At 34.2% G+C, this 14516-nt stretch overlaps 1 protein-coding gene across 1 annotated transcript; it reads right to left on the bottom strand.

Annotated features, from left to right (window-relative positions):
- Positions 1-11495: 11495 nt before the first annotated feature.
- LOC100011074 (olfactory receptor 6B3-like) lies at positions 11496-12642 on the bottom strand. Its single transcript, XM_001364702.2, has one exon. The coding sequence runs from the start codon at positions 12506-12508 to the stop codon at positions 11567-11569; it is 942 nt and encodes a 313-aa protein (XP_001364739.1). The 5' UTR covers positions 12509-12642; the 3' UTR covers positions 11496-11566.
- Between the last annotated feature and the right edge of the window lie 1874 nt (positions 12643-14516).

The following is a 14516-nucleotide window of genomic DNA, read 5'->3' as shown; positions in this document are numbered from 1 at the left end:
AATTGGTCTCAGTTCCTTCTTACTCCAAGGTCTGGACCTCTTGATGTTAAACTCACATGAAAAGGATCTTTGCTGCTGAATATTTAATTAGAAAACCACAAATGAATATTATCTATGTTGTATAATGACCCAACTGAAAACAAATGAATAACAATAAAAGTGGTAAATGCAGAGGCACTCACTGGCTCCACCCTGCCTAGAGGAGAATTTGGGAAAGAGATTGAATTAAAGAGGAGTCCCCATTTGTTGGTGTGAAGGACCTCCTAATGAATCCCCCAGTTCTTCCAGGAGAACTTTTGACTGGGTTCTAGCCTCTCCATTTTGGTTCATTGCTGCAAAGAAGAGTCAGATCACCATCAATCTATGATAGTGGCAGATAGATTAAAATGCTCCATAACTGAAGGAAGACTTTCTTTAACTTCTCAGAGAAGTGTTCTCTTTGTTTAGATTTCCCCTTGTTTTCCTACCAGGATGTATCTAATCTAGATCACTTTGGAGGAATGGGGCTGTGAATTAGTTGGTTTGGAGGGACTGGCCTTAAGGGCAAAGGGAAGGCCATGATATCATATAGCATTAATTCTTTGTTTCTTTGATGAGTTTCTGTAAAGTATTTTATTTATTCATTTTTTTGGCCTGGACTTGTATTTTTATGTTTGAGGAAGAAAACTCTTTTAGTGGAAACTTCCTCTCTCATTGCAGATCTAGCCAGGAAGCAATGAGAAGTTAACTGACTTGCCCAAAGTCACGCCAGGATATGTCAAAGGCAAGACTTGAATTTAGATCTTCTTGTTAATCACTCTATGTTCTTGTTCATAAACACAAGCTATGAATGTAATTTACATGTACTCACTCATTCAGTTTGAAAACCAGATTCTTGATACCAGCCTTGCTTTGACTGACTGTGCACATGTTTCTATTCAGGATAGTGGTGTAGGGAATGTGGGGATGGGATGGGGGTATAGGAGTCCTGGTAAAAGGCTGAGAGCTACTATCAGGAAGATTAGGGAAGCTAGGTAGTCATTATATATACCTAACTTTTATTAATAAATAATGATAATATACATTCTCCAAGAGATCTTATATTCTCTAACCACATAAGAATTAATGAATATTTGTTGAATTGAATTGGTTATAAATTATTTACTTTTATTTTTCTTTGAATTCCTTAATATATTTTTAAACTCCAAATTTGATTGGATTGAAAGAGAAGAAAAGAATAGGACTCAGATCCCTGGTTATGCTAATCCTCCCATACCCTATGCTAATTAGATCATATTTGCAATGTTGCATTATATTCTGGGTACCAGAGTTTGAGGAACTTGGGGTGTTTCATCTTAAAAAGAGAAAACTCAAGTGGGAGGGGAATCATCTTTGTTTTTTTAAAAAGATATTTTATTTTCCCAATTACATATTATAACAATTTCCCACATACATTTTCTGATGTTATAAGATCTAAATTGCTTTCTTTCCCTTCTCTCCCTCTTCATGGAGATGGTAAGCAATTTGCTCTGAGTTTTATATATATATGTATATATGTATTATCATGCAAAACATATTTCCTTATTGTTCGTTGTAAGAAAATGATCATAAAAAACCCAAATCCCAAAATAAAAACATGAATAAATTAAAGTGAAAAACAGTCTACATTGATTTGCATTCCAACTCCAACAGTTCTTTCTTTGTAGGTGGATAGCATTCTTTGTCATAAATCCCTCAGAATTGTCCTTGATAATTGTATTGCTAAAAATAATTATATCTTTCACAGGTGATCATTGTACAATAAATATTCCGTTTCTGTGTACGATGTTCTCCTAGTTTTGCTTATTTACTCTGCATCAATTCATGTAATTCTTTTATCAATTCAAAATCAATTCAATAATCATCATCATTGTTTTTTATAGCACATTTTGTTCAGTCATTCCCCAATTGAAGGATATCCCCTAAAAGTTCAATTCTTTGACACCACAAAAGAGCTTCTATAAATATTTTTTTTTTTGTACAAGAAAGTCTTTTTCTCTTTTTTAAAAATCTTTTTTTTTGGATATAGACCTAGTAGTGGTATTATTGAATCATTGTTTTATGGCCTTTTGGACATAGTTCCAAATTGCCTTCCAGGATGGTTGGATCAGTTCTACCTCAGAATTATTTTAATTTGCATTTATGTAAGTAAGAGGGATTTAGAACATTTTTTTCATATGATTATTGATGGCTTTGATTTCTTCATTTGAAAACCACTTGTTCATATCCTTTGACCATTAGTTATTTCAATACATCTTATAAATCTGACTTACTTCTCTATATATTTTAGAAATGAGACCTTTAACAGAGAAATTTGTTATGAAACCCCACTCCCCACTTTGTTGTTTCTCTTCTAGTCTTGGTTACAGTGATTTTGTTTTTACAAAAAACTTTTAAATTTAACATAGACAAAATTATTCATTTTATATTTTGTTATGTTCTCTATCTCTTATTTGGTCATAAATTGTTCCCTTCTCCATAGATCTGACAGGCAAACTATGCTATGTTTCCTTAATTTACTTATAGTATCATCACTTATGTGTAAATTATATGTCCATTTTGATTGTATCTTGGTATAGGGTATGAGATATTGGTCTATACCTAGTTTCTGCCATACTGTTTTTCAGTTTTCCAAGGAGATTTTGTCAAATAGTGAGTCCTTATCCAAAAAGCTCAGATCTTTGGATTTATCAAACACTAGATTTCCAAGGTCATTTACCCCTGTATATTGTATATCTGATTTCCTTTGATCCACCATTTTATTTCTTAGCCAGTATCAGATTTTTTAAATGATTACTGCTTTTTAGTACACTTTAAAATCTGGTCACTTTTCTTTATAGTTTTTCATTAATTCCTTTGATATTCTTGAACTTTTGTTGTTCCAGATTAATTATGTTATTATTTTTCTGGTTCTAAAAATAATTATTTTGTTACTTTGATTGGTATGGCACTGAATAAGTAAATTACTTTAGATAGAATTGTCATTTTTATTATATTAGTTTGGCCTACTCAAGAGCAATTAATATTTTTTCTAATTTTTTACACCTGACTTTATTTATGTAAAAAGTATTTTGTAATAGTGTTCATATAATTCCTGGGTATATCTTGGCAAATAGGTTCCCAAGCATTTTATTTTGGCTTGAGTTATTTTAAATGGGATTTCTCTTTCTTTTTCTGGTGGCAGGTCTAATTTGTGTGGATTTATTTTGTATCCTACAACTTTGCTAAAGTAACTAATTATTTCAACTAGTTTTTCAGCTGATTCTCTAGAATTCTCTAAGTGTACTATTGTATCATCTGCAAAGAATGATAGTGCAATTTTTTCCTTGCCTACTCTAATTTCTTTAACTTCTTTTTCTCCTCTTATTTCTAAGGTTATGATTTCTAGTACAATATTAAATAATAGTGCTGATAATGGGCATCTTTGCTTCACTCTTGATCTTATTGGGAAGGCTTCTGTTCTAGGGAATTTTAGTAGGAGCTATTTGACAGCAAGAGATCCTGTAAACCAACATTCCACACAGAACTCTCAGAAGCTGGGGAATTGAACACACAGGCAGTTGCTGGACATAGTTGGTGGACTCTGGAAAGAGAGAAAGACTGCTATTTTTCTCTAGCAGTCAGGACAGCCCAGAGGGTTTCTATCTGATATCTCTGGGGTGGACCCAGAGAGCCAGTGGTTCCCTCTTCTTTGGCTTTCTTGATAGTCTGCCAGTCCTTGCTGCTGCTGCTGCTACAGAGTAGTGGATTTCAATAGTGCTGGTGACTTACTTCTGGGATTACTGCTTGAATCAAAGAGGACTCGTGTATTGTGAAATTCTTTGGTCCTTTGACCCTATTCCTACCCAAACCTCCTAACCTTAATTACTAATTTAAGAATTTAGTTTAGAATAATTATAGAAGGTATAGGGGTGTTAATCTCTGTTTGGGTTAAGAGTTAGTTATTCACTAATTCCCTTTTTTCCCTCTTCCCGTTAGCTAAATAAACCTGTTATATATATAGTTAGGTAGTTAGTTTTGAACCCTCTTTTAAGCCACCTATTACCCTTCTTACTTATCTCCATTGTAAATGGTACTTGATGATGGTTTCAGACAGATACTACCTATTATTTTATGGAAAGGTCCAAATATTCCTGTGCTTTTTAATATTATTTTAAAATAAGAATGGATGTAGTATTTGCCTAAGACTTTTTCTGTATCTATTGAGAAAATCGTGTGATTTGTTGTTATTCATATGGTCAATTATTGTGACAATTAAAGTAGTGGTTGGTATAAACTGTGACCGCGGAAATATGGTTTCAAGATATTGTCTTGAGTTAAATCAAATATAAAGTGGTTGCCAGGGAAAAAATCCCAAATATGAAATATACCGAAGTCAGCTGGGTTTTTATGGAGATTTTAATTAATACAAATTAAGGAATTAATGAAAGGGAGAGAGAGAGTAAGAGGAAATAATGAGAAAAGGGGTAGGCCAGCCCAGGCCAGCCTAAGCCAGACTTGGCCCAAGCCCTAAGAGAGATCAGTCAGTCTTTAACCCACTCACCATAAGATTTGTCCCAAGCAAGATTCTAGTGTTCAGAGAGACCCAGCTACTCCAACTAGTCCGAATTCCAATTCAGCTTTGGCAAACTGAATTTTCAGCCAGCCACACCAGTTCTCTCAGAGAGAGTTCCTTTTAAAGAGAATTTTCTCCTATGTCACCTCCCCTAAGTTCTCACATCTACCAATCACAGTAGACGTTTTCCAAAGGACAGACCATTCTTTTTTTTTTTTTAATAACCCTTACCTTCCGTCTTGGAGTCAATACTGTGTATTGGCTCCAAGGCAGAAGAGTGGTAAGGGTAGGCAATGGGGGTCAAGTGACTTGCCCAGGGTCACACAGCTAGGAAGTGGCTGAGGCCGGATTTGAACCTAGGACCTCCCGTCTGGACAGACCATTCTTAATTCACACCTGAGTTGACTAAACTTTTGAGTAATTCACACCTGAGTAGACTAAAACTTCTGAGTAAGTTCACACCTCTTTGCACCTTGCAAGTTTGTAAGTTGTTTGACTTTTTAGTGATTAATTTGACCTTCATAGGTACTTAGCACCTTTTTGTATTAGATCTAAAAATAGACTTAGCTTAAAGCTTTTGCTTCACTATAAGTATGAGTTAAATACTTTTTCATTGTTCAGTAAAGATTTTACAATTTTATCTTCCCCTAAAGTATGCTTAAGTATGGGTGGAGTAGAGTTCTCACATTCCTGACAAAGGCCCTTCATTGTTTAAAAAGGGGAATGGTCTTAACCAAATCTTATGAAGTAGGGTCTGAGAATTTTTAAGATTCACATTATGCTGATAGTTTTCCTAATATTAAACTAGCCTTGCCTTACTTGTGATATATTGCTATAGTCTCTTTGCTAGGATTATTAGAAGATTTTTGCATTGATATTAATTAAGGAAATTGGTCTATATTTTTCTTTCTCTATTTTTGGTCTTCTTAGCTTAGGTATGAGCACCATATTTGTGTCATAAAAATTGTTTGCTAAATAGTTTATCTAGTATTGTTTTAAAATATTTGATAGAATTGACTTGTGAATCCATCTGGTCCTCAGGATTTTTTTCTTAGGAAGTTCATTGATTTCTTAGGAAGTTCAATTTCTTTTTCTGAGATAGTCTCATTTAAGTATTTTATTTCCTTTTTTGATAATCAGGCCAATTAATATTCTTGAAAATAGTCACCCATTTCACCCAGATCATAAGATTTCTTGTCATTTAATTAGACAAAACAGCTCTTAATGATTGTTTTCATTTCCCCTTCACTGGAGGTGAATTCACATTTTTTATTTTTTATATTGATAATTTTATTTTCTTCTTTCCTTTTTTAAATAAAATTAATTAATGCCCTACCTATTTTCTTTTTTCCCATAAAACCTCTCCTACTCTTATTTATTAATTCAAAAATTCTCTTATTTTCAATTTTATTAATTTATCTTTTGATCTTTAGGATTTCCAATTTAACTTGGGATTTTTAATTTGTTTTTTTTCTATATTTTCCTTTTCTTTCTTTCTTTCTTTCTTTCTTTCTTTCTTTCTTTCTTTCTTTCTTTCTTTCTTTCTTTCTTTCTTTCTTTCTTTCTTTCTTTCTTTCTTTCTTTCTTTCTTTCTTTCTTTCTTTCTTTCTTTCTTTCTTTCTTTCTTTCTTTCTTTCTTTCTTTCTTTCTTTCTTTCTTTCTTTCTTTCTTTCTTTCTTTCTTTCTTTCTTTCTCGCTGCATGCCCAAATAATTGATAAGCATTCAGAGATTTAAAATTTTTCCCTGGGTATTGTTTTGGCTATGTCTCCTAAATTTTGATACATTGTCTCTTCATTATCATTCTATTTAATGAAATCATTGATTGTTTCAATAACTTGTTCTTTGACTTACTCCTTTTGAGGAATTAGATTATCCAATTAATTTTTAATTTGTCTTTCTATGAACCCCTATTGATTAAAGTTGTATTATTTTATAATCTGAAAAAGATGCATTTATTATTTCTACTTTTTTGCATTTGATTGTGATCAAGTTTTTAAGACCTAGTACATGGTCAAATTTTGTGTGTGTACCACAAGCTGCTAGAAATAAGGTATATTGATTTTTTTACCCATTCAATTTTCTCCAGAGATCTATTAAATCTAAGTCTTCTAAAATTTCTTTCAGTTACTTTACTTATTTCTTGTTTATTTTTTGATTCAATTAATCTAGACCTGAAAGGGGGAAGCTAAGGTTCCCACTAGTATAGTTTTCCTATTTCCTCTTGAAGCTTATTCAGTTCCTCCTTTAAAAATCTCAAGGCTACTCCATTTGGTGTATATGTGTTTAGTATTTATATCACTTCATTGTCAGTGATATCTTTTTCCAAGATGTAATTACTTTTCTTATCTCTTTTAATTAGATATATTTTTGCTTTAGTTTTATCTGAGATTATCATTACTACTACTGTATTTTTAAAAATCTCATTTGAAGCCCAATAAATTCTGGTCCATCTCCTTACCTTTATTCTCTGTGGGTCTCTGCTTTTTCTTGTTAACAATATATCACAGGAATATGATTTTTATTTTTTTTAATTTTTTCCTTTTAAATATTATTTTATTAGGTCATTTTCAAACATTATTCATTGGAAACAAAGATCATTCCCCCCCGCCCCTCCTGCCACCCCTCCCATAGACAGCACTTGATTCTTCTGGGTATCACATATGTCCTTGATCTGAAAGCATTTCCATGTTGTTGGTATTTGCATTAGGGTGTTCATTTAGAGTCTCTCTTCAATCATATCCCCTCAATCCCTGTAGTCAAGAGTTGCCTTTCTTTGTTGTTTTTACTCCCACAGTTTGTCCTCTGCTTGTGGGTAGTGTTTTTTTTCTCTTAGATCCCTGCAAATTGTTCATGAATATTGCATTGACACTAATGGAGAAATCCATTATATTTGATTGAACCACAGTGTATCAGTCTCTGTGTACAATGTTCTCCTGGTTCTGCTCCTTTCGCTCTGTATCACTTCCTGGAGGTTGTTCCAGTCTCCATGGAATTCCTCCACTTTATTATTCCTTTTAGCACAATAGTATTCCATCATCAACATATACCACAATTTGTTCAGCCATTCCCCAATTGAAGGGCATCCCCTCATTTTCCAATTTTTGGCCACCACAAAGAGTGAAGCTATGAGTATTCTTGTACAAGTCTTTTTCCTTATTATCTCTTTGGGGTACAAACCCAGCAGTACTATGGCTGGATCAAAGGGGAGACAGTCTTTTATTGCGCTTTGGGCATAATTACAAATTGCCCTCCAGAATGGTTGGATTAATTCACAACTCCACCAGCAATGCATTAATGTCCCAGCTTTGCCACATCCCCTCCAGCATTCATTACTTTCCTTTGCTGTCATGTTAGTCAATCTGCTAGGTGTGAGGTGATACCTCAGAGTTGTTTTGATTTACATTTCCTGATTATAGGAGATTTAGAACACTTTTTCATGTGCTCATTAATAGTTTTGATTTCTTTATCTGAAAATTGCCTATTTATGTCCCTTGCCCATTTATCAATTGGAGAATGGCTTGATTTTTTTGTACAATTGACTTAGCTCTTTGTAAATTTGAATAATTAGACCTTTGTCAGATGTTTTTGTTATGAAGATTGTTTCCCAATTTGTTGCCTCCCTTCTGATTTTAGTTACATTGGTTTTGTTTGTACAAAACCTTTTTAATTTGATGTAATCAAAATTATTTATTTTATATTTTGTGACTCTTTCTAAGTCTTGCTTGGTTTTAAAATCTTTCCCGTCCCAAAGGTCTGACATGTATACTATTCTGTGTTCACCTGATTTACTTATAGTTTCCTTCTTTAAGTTCAAGTCATTCACCCATTTTGAATTTATCTTGGTGTAGGTTGTGAGGTGTTGATCCAGACCTAATTTCTCCCACACTATCTTCCAATTTTCCCAGCACTTTTTATCAAATAGTGGATTTTTGTCCCAAATGCTGGGTTCTTTGGGTATGTCATAGACTGTCTTGCTGAGGTCATTTACCCCAAGTCTATTCCATTGATGCTCCTTTCTGTCTCTTAGGCAGTACCAAATTGTTTTGATGACCACTGCTTTATAATATAGTTTGAGATCTGGGACTGTAAGGCCACCTTCTGTTTTTTTTTTCATTTCCCTGGATATTCTTGATCCTTTGTTCTTCCAAATGAACTTTGTTATGGTTTTTTCTAATTCAGTAAAAAAGTTTTTTGGAAGTTCAATGGGTATGGCACAAAATAGATAGATAAGTATGGGTAGGATGGTCATTTTTATTATATTAGTTCATCCTACCCAGGAGCAGTTGATATTTTTACAATTGCTCAAGTCTAGTTTTAGTTGTGTGGATAGTGTTTTGTGATTGTGTTCATAGCTGGCTCCGTGGGTCTGCTCAGGTTTCGGTGGGAGCTTTTTTGTTCCCTTAGAGTGTGGAAATGCCCGTATCCCATGTACCTTCAGTGCTGCTCCCTGCTGTAGATTCCCTCTGTTCTTATGAGGATGGTTTTTTGGGAGTCTTTTGAGGTCATCTGTATTGTTGGGTCTGAGGAGGGGAAGTGAGCCGTGTCTAATCTGCCGCCATGCTTACCCGGCAGGAATATGATTTTTAAATTTTAAACCACTCTCCTATCCTCTTCCATTTTATGGGTAAACTCATCCCATTTACATTCACAGTTATGCTTACCATCTGTGTATTCCCCTCCATCTTGTTTTCCATTTTTAATCCTGTACTTTTTCCTTTCACTCTGACCCTCCATACTAGTGTCTTGCTTTTAGTCATCCCCCCATTTTTCCTCACTTATATTTCTCCCCTCCCTACCACCAACCTTCTTATTATCATCCTAATTTTCTATAGTTTAAGATAGGATTCTATACCCCAATGAGTCTGGTTATATTTCTTTCTCTCAGCCAATTCTTATGAGAATAAGTCTTTATTTATTTATAAGCATTGCCTATCACCACCCTCATCCCCCCCACCCCCCACCATTGTAATAAATTTTTTTCACGTCTCTTTAGTTGTTATAATTTACCCATTTTACCTGTCTTTTCATTTCTTCTTTCAGTGCAATCCTCTTTTTCAGCCCATGATCCTTTTTGCATGTCATCCTAAACTGTTTACTCCCATATCCTCTGCCTATGTGTACTTCTAACTACTATGGTAATGATAAAAATTTTAAGAGTTACAAACATCATCTTTACATTTAGGAATACAAATAATTTGACCTTATTGAGTCCCTTAAATTTCCTTTTTATTTTTCTTATTTACTTTTTTATGTTTCTCTTGAATCTTGCATTTGAACATCAAAATTTCTTTTTAGGTCTAGTCTTTTCATCAGAAATGCTTGGAAATCTTCTATTTTATTAAATGACCATTTATTCCCTTGAAAGAATATAGTTAGTTTTGATAGGCAGGTTTTAAACCTAGGTCTTTTGCTTTTTGGAGTATCATATTTGAAGGCTTCTGATCCTTTAACATAGACTCTGCTAAATTCTTTGCAATCCTGAGTGTGATTCTATGATATCTGAATTATTTCTTTCTGGCTATTTGAAGTATTTTCTCCTTGACCTCAGAGCTTTGGAATTTGTCTCTAATATTCCTGGGATTTCATTTGGGAACTTATTTTGGGAGGTGATCTGTGTATTCTTTCGATTTCTATTTTACCTTCTTGTTTAAAAATATCAGGACAGTTTTCTTTGATAATTTCTTATAATATCATGTGTAGGCTTTTTAAAAAATTGACTTTTAGATAGTCTAATAATTTTTAGTTGTGTCTCCTGAATCTATTTTTGACAAATACTTAATATAGTATTTGTATTAATTGATCTTTAAATGTTTGATAGAATTCACTTGTGAATCCATGTGTCCCTGGGAAATTTTTATTGGAGTTCTTTGATTACTGTTTGGATTCATTTTGCAGAAATTGGATTTCTTTTGTCTTTATTTCTTCTTTTTTATCTGCACATTTTATATTTTTGTAAATAATCATCCATTTGATCCACCTAGATTTTCAGGTTTATTGGCATATAATTGGGCAAAATAGCTGCTATTGATTACTTTAATTTCTTCTTCATTGGTGGTGAATTTATTTTTTTCATTTTTGAAACTAACTCAATATTTTAGTTTCCTGTTTTAAAAACCAAATTAACTAGTGCACTATTTCAGTTGTTTTTTTTTCATAAAGCAACTCCTAGTCTTATTTGTTAATTCAATAGTATTCTTACTTTCAATTTTATAAATTTGTCCTTTGATTTTTAGAATTTTTGAATTAGTCATCTTTATTTTCAAAGGAAGGAGGAAGAGTTCTATTTTATATGGTCCCAAAGGACAAAACTAAGAATAGTTTGTGGAAGCTACAGAATTCATGAGGATGACCTAGAGATGTTTAATTAGGGACTTTATAGATAGATTATTAGTTGGTCTGGGATGCTGAACTACATGATTTATTGGGGTAGAGTCACTCTAGGGGCAAGGGTATTCTGAAGTTTTCTGTCTTCAAACTTAGTTCTTTTCCCCCTTTCCCCTTTTGCCTCTTACTCTGCTTAATACATATTTAACAGAGGGGAATTGATCAAGATCCCAGACACAGATTCCACCATAAATCTAGCCTTGAGTTCTGACCCTAAACTCCAGAGCATACATTCAAATCTAAGATGCTAATGCAAACTCCATCTCTAAACTCATGCCTAATCCTATTCCAATTTATAACCACTATTGCTGGTTTCTATGGCAACTGAAACTGTAGCCCTGACCCTAATCCCCTATGTTCAATATCACTTGACTTCTCACTGTAACCTTCAATTGATGTTGTGGATATAAAATGGTAAAAATGGAATAGAAGTTATTTTACTTCTATAAAGTATGTTAATCATCATCACTACTACTGGTAATACTATTACTACTACTACTACTACGACGACTACAACAACTACTACTACGAGTTATATGCTATTGTTATTGATGCTTTAGCCATTGGTTAAGGTCCTGGGATTTTTTATTTCTTGGATAGTTGGGGGTTTATTTTTCAGGAGTATGAGCTACAGCCATAGTTTTTTTCAGGGAATTCTTGAATTCATTATTTCTCAGGCAATAAATCAGGGGATTCACAATTGGAGTTACAACAGTATATATAACGGAAATCAGTTTGTTGGAACTCCTTTGGTCAATGGCTTGGGGACGGACATACATGAAGATCAAGGCTGTGTAGAAAATGATCACAACAATGAGATGGGAGGCACATGTGGAGAAGGCTTTCCAGCGGCCTATGGATGATGGGATTCGAATGACAGTTGAGGAGATGTAACCATAGGACAGCATGGTAGAAATGAGGGGGAAAACCAGGATGATGAACCCCAGGACAAAGTCAACAAGTTCAGCTGTTGAAAAGTCTGTGCAAGCTAGTTTAAGGATAGGGGAAACATCACAGAAAAAGTGGTTAATGATGCTGGAACCACAGAATGTAGCATGAGAAATGAAGTAGACCTTGATCACAGAAATGGCGAAGGCAATTACATAGGAAAAGGCCACCAATTGCACGCAAAGCCCTGTGGTCATGATTACTCCATACCGGAGTGGGAAACAGATGGCCACATAGCGGTCATAGGCCATGGAGGCCAGAAGGACACACTCTGTGCAGATCAGAGAAATGAAGAAGTACAACTGAGTCATGCATCCAACAAATGAGATACTTTTTTGCTGAAAGAGAAAACCACTCAGCATCTTGGGAATGATGTCAGAGACATACCAAACTTCTAGGAATGACATGTTACCTAGGAAATAATACATAGGCTTATGAAGGGAGCTGTTGGCCCAGATAGTGAAGATGATAATAAAGTTTTCCACCAAGACAAAGAGATAAACAAAAAGGAAGAGAATAAAAAGCAGATACTGGAGCCACAGGGCTGTGGGAAACCCCAAAAGAATGAATTCCCTGATGTTACTGATGTTCTTTCCCCTCATTCTGTTTCATTTGAGGTTTCCAGATCTGGAAAATAAAATTATCATATTCAAGGTAGAATACTAAAGGTTAAGCAGTCAGGAAACAGGGTCAATGAGAAACCACTGCTATTCTTTGTTCTTGTGATCCAAGTCCAAATCCCTGTGTGATATGATCATTTGGGAAAAGCTTCCTCTTATCCAGTGATTTCCTTCTATATTGGCAGATGCCATTCCTGCCTTCTGTGCTGTATACAATTATTAATTTTTGGTTCACCCCCAACAGATGCTGTATTATAGTTTGCCTATCAGTGAAAGCCAGAGGCCACAGGGTTTCAACAGGGAATGGTCTAAGCCTCCAAAAATAACTAGCCTCTGCAAGAAATATCTGAGACATTAAAAGTTACAAATTCCTGGCTGAAAAGGTGTTTGGAGCAAGTGGCTTATGCCCCATATAGCATGTAGAATTCCTTATATTTCTTGGACAAGTAGAACACTTTCAGAGTTTGTGTTCCTATAAAAGTTATTTATGTTTATATATTTATGTTTATGTTTATATATTATTTTATTATATATGTTATATTAATTATATATCATAAATATGTTTATATTTATCTTTTGGATAGTCCCAAATGACTGAGCAAAAGACTGGGTAAAAAAAACCAAACTACTGGGTATCCCAAACATCTAGCCCATCTTTGGGGACCTTGTTGCATGTTGTGAGGACTTGGTACTCCATTCAACCAAGGATGGAACCATCCATGAACTTGTCTTCTGCTTGATCCCAGAAGGTCACTAAGAGCAATAGCTAGGAGTCACAGCATATTTAGGCTTGATGTAGAGAAACATTTCTTAGAAATTAGAGTAATCCCAAGGGGAAATGAGGCATATTGGGAGGTAGTATATTCCCTCTCCCTGGAATTATTCTGGCATAGACTAGGTGACCACTTATTGAGTATGTTGAGGAATATATTCTTTGTTCAATATGGGTTGGAAAAGAAGGACTATAAGGCCAACTACAATTCTCAAAAATTTGGCTGGATGTGGAATGTGAGATCCTAAAATTAAATGTGGGCTTTCTATTTTTGTGATTTAGGGTAAATCTTCTTGTTATGCCTTTTTTCTCATCCCAAAACCAAGGGCTAGATATCATATGACTTTTAAGATCCCTTCCAGCTGTAAATCTATGATTTTATGACTAATATGCTGGTCGTTGGAGATGAAGTTGCAGCATAGATATCTAGTTTTCTGCTTTGAGAGTTGTTTTATGACCCAAGTTGTGAACAGGTACACGTAAATTCCTTGTGAGCAAGAATTTTTTTTTATTCTTTGAATTCCTATACCTAGTATAGTGCTTGGCTTATAGTTTTTGTTTAATATATGCTTGTTGAATAAAATAGAATTGAATTGGCCCACTTTTTCTCATCTTGCAGGTTAAATTGGCAGGAAATTAGGTTTATCTCAACAGTTTATGCCATATCCTTCAAAGAGTTTAAAATAGATACTTGACTTGAAGGTCATATCAAAAAACATTAAAAGGGATATGAGCTGGTTCCCTTTCACATCTATGACTAGAGGAAGACTTCTTAACCAGAAGATGGATAGAGATGATCACAATAGTTAAAATAGGTGATTTGTATTGAATGAAATTGAAAATTTTTTCTACAAACAAAATCAATACAACTAAAGATAATAGGGAAACCTATCAATAGATTAGGGAAAATGTTTGCATCAAATATTGAGGCAGTGAGGCAGTAAGGCATAATTGAACATATAGTGAATTTAGAGTCAGACAATGTAGGTTTGACTCCTTACTTTACCACACACTAGTTATATGACATTGAGCAAGTAACTTAATCTCTCTGAGTTTTGAGTTACTCATCTCTAAATGAGGGGGTTAGGCTAGATGGCCACTAAGGTCCCATCTAGTTCTAAATCTGTGATCCTATGATGCCTTATGAGGATCGGGTATATAAAATATACAAGGAATTAAATATAGACCAAGAACCATTCTCCAGTGGATAAATGGATA

The sequence above is a fragment of the Monodelphis domestica genome, chromosome 1 (genome assembly GCF_027887165.1).
Source record: "Monodelphis domestica isolate mMonDom1 chromosome 1, mMonDom1.pri, whole genome shotgun sequence".
NCBI classification, from domain to species: domain Eukaryota; kingdom Metazoa; phylum Chordata; class Mammalia; order Didelphimorphia; family Didelphidae; genus Monodelphis; species Monodelphis domestica.
The sequence above is the reverse complement of the archived record's forward strand: the minus strand, read 5'-3'. Positions and strand labels throughout refer to the sequence as shown.